The sequence below is a fragment of the Anopheles nili genome, chromosome 2, assembly GCF_943737925.1.
Source record: "Anopheles nili chromosome 2, idAnoNiliSN_F5_01, whole genome shotgun sequence".
Lineage (NCBI taxonomy): Eukaryota > Metazoa > Arthropoda > Insecta > Diptera > Culicidae > Anopheles > Anopheles nili.
The window spans coordinates 15,505,982-15,512,341 of NC_071291.1; the positions used below are offsets into that span (position 1 = coordinate 15,505,982).

The following is a 6,360-nucleotide window of genomic DNA, read 5'->3' on the forward strand; positions in this document are numbered from 1 at the left end:
TTTCTTGCGATTTCTAGTGAGAAAATGCACTTCATTTGAAATGACGAAAACAAAACAACACAAAATGGATATTTGCTTCTCTAGTATAATCTCTAGATAGTGGCAAAGAAACGTTAAAAGAAAAACAAATGAAGAACAAAAACCACAATTTAAACCTGATCAAAAGCTCTCCAAGTACTATTTCTCGCGAATGGATCAAAAAGGAGAGAGAAACGTTCAAAGCAAAAGAAACTTATCAAACATTTTAGCGTACGTGAGAAATTGAATGGAAACAAGAACGAAAAATTGAGTTCAAAAGTGGGGAAATAATTTACGAAATTCCGTTTCTCCCGATAATGCTCGATATCGGGTGAGCTTTTGTAACCTTCTTTTCTCCCCTACGCCATGAACCAACACCCTGTACTTGGAAGCAACAAGCAACTCTTTTTTATATAAAATAATTATATTTCTACTAAATATTCGATACATTAAAATAAAATGTTAACTCTGAATTTCATAAAAAGTAAGATCAATCAATAGTAAATTTAGAAAAATTTAAAAAAAGTTTTCCGTTTGTTTACTTGGTGAAACTGTCAAACCATGTATCCGCCTAGTCGCCCATTGTGATAGAAATGTCAACATTTTGTCAACAAACAACGAGCCACAACATTTTCCCTGAATAAATCAGAATTTTTATCATCATCATATATTCTTGCAGTATTTCGACTCGGTGCATTTCTGTACAATAAATTACAGTTAATAGCTGACCAAAGTACAATAATATAGTTAAATATTTGAAACAATTTGAGCTTCAGAAAAAGGTGTCCGCTAAGTGACTTGGCATGTTGTGTGTTGCTCTAGTGCTTTGTTATTGATACCGCTACTTCCGTGACCATTCCTCTTGCTGATAAATCCATGACGAAAGGGTCCCTAAAACTACAGCAACCCTTTTAAAAATGTCTTGCGAAGTGAAAATTCTTTCCAGCATCGAAAACTTGTCGGAAGTGCAAGAACAATTCGGACTAATTTCAGGTTTGTACCAGCGCTGCTGATTCAAGAGCGCGATGTTGGTATATCGTAAATATGTTTTTATTTTCCTGATCTGCAGAAGAAAACTGGTTGAATGCAGTTAGCTACTCATTGTCTCCTGCGGGGGACATTCTGGCCCTCGGACATGGATCAATATTGTTGGTGCTAGCATCCCGCTGGGATCGTCAACGACAGCTGAACGTCTATAAAATGGCCTGGCGAGGGGCGATCGATAGTCCCAATTGCATCATCACGAGCGTACTATGCGCGCCAATTGTTGGCCAGGGTCAGAGTTCTCAGACAATGGTTGATTTTAGTTATATTATAGTGGGCCTGGACGATGGGCAACTGTTGTTTTACGGCGAAAATGGGACGCTTATCCATTCGCAAATCTTTCACCAGGAGTCGATTCAGGCTATCAAAGCGCAGAGCGGAAAGCATATCAACGAAGAGCTGTATATAATGTATCCATCATGTTCTGTAATATTGCAAGGAGCGCAAGTATTTCCGTTGCTCCGCAGCTTGCGGCAGCAAATAAACCGATACGGAGTGGGCAGTCCGAAGGTTAATGAAGCACAGGAAACGATCGCATGCCGTAAGTGGAGTTACGAGAAAGGAATGACGATCATGGATGCCGTGGTTGTTGGACCGCAGAAAAGTTGTACTTTCGATCATTTGCTAACGGCCAGCCTGGAGGGTGGCTTTTTTGCTAAGTACCGCCATGCTGCCCCACAGAATTCGCTCATTATCGCTGCCGGAAGTAAACCGTACGTTGGTTTCCACTACGCCAAGGAAGGGTTCACTCAGCCGGTTTTGGCCGATGTGGCTCGAGCTGTAGCTAGCAAAATAAAATCTGCTCTCCCGTAAGTACACATCGATGCGTAAACGAATATCCTCAGATTCCGTACTGAATATTTTTTCATGATTACAGTTCTTGGCTCGGCGGAGGAGGATCATCCACACAGCAACAAACCGCCGTCGAACCACAGCTTCCCCCATCAGAACCGTTAATCTGTCGATTCGGGCTCTGTGATCAGCAGCGAAATGCATTTGCCGTATGGTTAGCTCCAAATTATCAGCTTGCTGCCGTTGCAGACCATCTTGGTCGCATCATTCTAGTTGACTGCCAACGAGGAATTGCTCAACGCATTTGGAAGGGATATAGGGACGCGCAGTGTGGGTTCGTCGAAGTACCGGAAAAGCTGCCCAAGGATACGTCATCCAACGCCGGGGTAGTTCGTAAAACCGAACGCCGAAAGGCACTTTTTCTTGTGATATATGCTCCGCGCCGTTCCGTATTAGAAGTTTGGTCTCTTCGTTCCGGGGGACCAAAGGTAGCGGCGTTCAGTGCCGCTAAAAATGGTCAACTGATCTACAACACGCATAGTCAAATGGGGGTTACCAGTGGAGCGAGCAAAATCAAGTACACTGGTCATGGATGCACTTTTCTCGATCCATCCGACGGCTGTCTCAAGGAGATCGTTATACCTTTCCACTGCGCGTTGAGTGATTCAAAATCGAAACTAGCAAAAGATTTGCATCTGTTGAAACGGTTGAAAGTATGCCTTAAATCGGGTGATGGAAGCGAGGTAGAAGAGTTGGAAGAAATTAGCGATATGTGCAGGTGTTTCGAAACGGACGAGATTCGTCTGCAGTGTGTAGAGATGTTAGCTAAGCAACGCAAAATTCGGCCGAAACTGTTCGCAGCAGCTATAGATATTTTTGCTGAAGCTGCAGTAGAAGGTTCGACATTAAGCACTACGATTGGACCATCGGAAGCATCGATCGTGTTCGATGATAACACGGAAGACGATCTGGATACCCGGTCGGTATGCGTGCCGGCATGCAAAAATCCGTTGCGCGTAATGTGTGAGAATTATCAGAAGCTAGTTATGTTTTATCAGTACCTTCATGGAGATATGCCTGTGATTGATGCAGCAGCGCGGAAGCGGAAGGAGACGGACGAGCAATCTATCCATGTTATAGTGGACGACGAGTCCAATGTAGAGAAAAAAGACGACCAACAACAAACGAATGTGAAGCTTTCAGATCAGGAGCTTACCGTTATCGAACAACTCATCGACCTAATTCGAATGAACGATAACGAGGTAGTGCAAACCGGACAAAACGGTGTCATTGGCACAAATAGTAATAGTACATTGCGTGGTGTAAAGTTTGACGAGAGTGTCAGTTCTGGTTCACGAAATTCTAGCTTTTTGGATTACCTTTCATCGTTTAACGTATCAAACGAGGATCTGATTTTGTTACGAGATGAATGCAGCGCCAGTGGTCATGCAGGCTTAGGAAAAATTATCTTTGAGAAGCTCTATCGAACGGATTCAGCTCGGCTGGCTGGGTTCGTTGAGGCGGCTGATGCTTGTGGCATGATGTCTGAGGATTTGTTGCGTACGTTTCTCGCCTATTGGTTACGTTTACCGTTTAACTATCGCGACATGGCAACCCTGATTGACGATCTAAACCGCTTTAATGGAGTCCTGCATCAGATATGCTTGTTGGCAAGGGATAGAATCCTTTTCGAAAATAACGCCATCTGTCTGTGGTGGCAGTCGGTACGGGAGTATCTGCTTGAGTCCCCATGTGCTTTACGCGGTCTACTAGCTGCGCTGATGTGCCGCAATGAAGCGCTGCGACACGAGTGCCGTCGTCGAAGTGACGAGGACGAATCGGCCAGTGAGCAGTTTGAACAGGTATCCCAAGAAGCCTGTCAGTGGATGTTATTGATCTACAAATTGGAGGACGTTGCAATATTGGGAAAAATTTTAGCTGAAAGTGTACGTTGTAGAAATCCGCGGTGTCCTATGTTAAAGTATCAAAAACCAGTGGTGAGCTTGAAAGAGATATTAACCGGTGGAAAAGGCATAGTGGCTGAAATGGTTTCAAAATGGGTTGCGTCTACTGGCATCGACCCAGCAATGCTCGTGATCGAGATGCCTTTGGAAGCTACGGAAACGGAAGCGAAAACTGGCGAGACAAAATCGTTATCACCCGACAAGGAATCAGATAAGAGTGACCGTAAAGAACGAAATCGTCGTTTAGCGCTGATAAAAGCAAACCTGCTCCTAGCATCCGAGTATGGTCCTAACAAGGAGAGTGGGGAACAGGAGGAGTTTGATCCGGTGCTATATAATTTGAACATTCTTCGATTGCACTTCCCATTCAGTCTCGATTGCGGTCAACTGCTGGCGCAGCTCGCATGGGAATACATCGGAACGTGGAGCAAAACGATGGCAAATGTGGCTTGTCTACAAGCTGGATTAGCGGCGCTAAAAGCTATACCCAGACTGCAGTACGCCATCAAGCATGGTCTCTGTTGTATGATATGGAACGCACACCTTAAGATTCCACTGGAAGCCACCAAGAAGTTGGTAAACAAAGTAGGTCGATTACCTAAGGAGAAGCTTTGCTTGCAGGACATTGGCATTAGTGATTCGCTAGTGCCACAGTTTCTCGAATGTTGTCTGGAGTTTTTCGATCAGTTTGCTGGCAGCATTGATCACGACAAGCTAGAGCTACGCTTCGAAGATTTGTTACAGGATGGTCCGATCCCTCTGACGGCGCTGGCGGTGCAGCAAGGCTCTGCCAATATGGCCCTGTTGCGGTTACACCAGGAGCTAACAAACGTGCTGCTAATGCTGACGTCCTTCAACGTGCGTTACGCCAACAAACCAATCCAGCAACTATTCGACGGCATGGCGAATCAGGCATTCTTTTCTGAAATCAATCGTCCGCAAAACACAACCAACGTGCTTCCGAAAGCTGATCAGTTGCTGCGAAAGACACGAGTTGAATTCTTGTGTCGCACGGTGACCGCCACGATGGATTTGATTCACGAAGATTTGGAAAACGTCTTTTACACTGATCATAATAATTGGATGGACAGGATCGAACGACTTGCAATGGCATGGGAACTAGAATTTGGCGATATTCGCAAACATCAGGTATGCTTGTATAACATGTGCTCGTAGGCATCAACTGGTAAATAGAAACAGTATTCAAATCTCATGCATAAATTTTCTGCTACGAGAAAACTGCTGAAATAAGCATATATGTTTTCTTTATTTCGAACAGATCATCGAATTATATGCCCATGGATGGGATACGTATGCACATGAGTTACTCGAAAATGTTGTCGCAGACCAGACGTTTGCCAACCTGCTGCTCACGATAGCGGGACGACGGTTGGCGCTGTACAGCAAAACAAATCCCTCTGCTTGGGGACAGATTGCTGCAGTCGGGCCTCTTCTCACCGACTATCTCGATACGCTAGTAAGTGTTAGTCAGGTGTTTTATTTGAACCGTTAATCATCACTGATTCACCGTTGGTGGTAGCCAAAGAAGCACATAACAATATAACAAGATTTTAACTACATAAGTCTCTGTCTCTCTCTCCACTCACAACATCCTTGATATCCTTTCCTCGACATCCTCACCCATCCACACCCACTCCTTGATTGTGCTATCGATCATTGGTTGTTTTTGACTCATAGGTAAGCAACAGCAATTACGGACCACCGCTGCGTTTTGTCGAAACAGACGAAGCCACGCTGGCAACCGCAGCCGGTGGTGATTTATTCATCGATAAGATAACCCAGCTGACGGAGAAAGCCTTCAATTGCCTTTCGATGCTGGCGGTAAATTCGAAAGGCACTTCTAAGGAACTACGTGTTGCTGGATTAATATTCGACGCCTGTGCCACGATCAAAGACCACCGGCATTAGACAGAAACGGAAGATGTTGCCCTGCGGTCTAATAGGCCGCGTGATGTCCGCTGAGATTTTGTTTATTTGTAACACCATGGCTGTAGCTGCTCACACAATACCATAAGTCTTAGTGGAAATAAGGATTCTGTGTTTTAGGGCACATAATTATTGCGTATTTTGTTGCATGATTTCTTAAAGGATATCGAAAAATTGAGTTTTTGCAACACGCCATCTCTAAAATTTTACGTTCCTTTAGAGTCGATGAGACGGTTCCGATTGTGCCCGATTCAATTGTATTGCACATCTAAGCTGGTCTTCAAACCAAAATGTTCATACCAATTCAACACAAACTTATCATATTCGGAAAATGTTAATAAAAAGGACCTTGTTGATTTTAATGAGACGTGTATTTTAATTGTTTAGTTTTAACTTCAACTCACGGTGCTCCCGTTTGAACTGTAAATTGATATTCCCTTTAGGGCCAGTAAACTTTTCCTTATGTTTGGTAATTACCTAATCCCACCTAGACAACTTTAAAGCAAGCGTCTGAAAGAAATTAAAATGCAAATTTATCTGGATTTCCTACTGCCAAGGCCTCTGCACCGTACTGACCTGGTAAGCATGAGCTGCT

General features: G+C 44.0%; 1 protein-coding gene across 1 annotated transcript; it reads left to right on the forward strand.

Moving 5' to 3' along the window:
* The first annotated feature begins 935 nt into the window (after nt 1–935).
* Nucleotides 936–6,065, forward strand: LOC128732072 (rab3 GTPase-activating protein non-catalytic subunit). Its single transcript, XM_053825234.1, has 5 exons — nt 936–1,011; nt 1,088–1,871; nt 1,940–4,967; nt 5,098–5,295; nt 5,517–6,065. Exons 1-5 carry the CDS (start codon nt 936–938, stop codon nt 5,745–5,747), a joined length of 4,317 nt encoding a protein of 1,438 aa, XP_053681209.1. The 3' UTR covers nt 5,748–6,065.
* Nucleotides 6,066–6,360: the final 295 nt, after the last annotated feature.

Coding starts and splice junctions, on each gene's coding strand:
- LOC128732072 (XM_053825234.1), top strand. CDS start 936: ATGTCTTGCGAAGTGAAAATTCTTTCCAGCATCGAAAACTTGTCGGAA. Junction 1,012..1,087: donor ACAATTCGGACTAATTTCAG/GTTTGTACCAGC, acceptor CCTGATCTGCAG/AAGAAAACTGGTTGAATGCA. Junction 1,872..1,939: donor AAAATAAAATCTGCTCTCCC/GTAAGTACACAT, acceptor TCATGATTACAG/TTCTTGGCTCGGCGGAGGAG.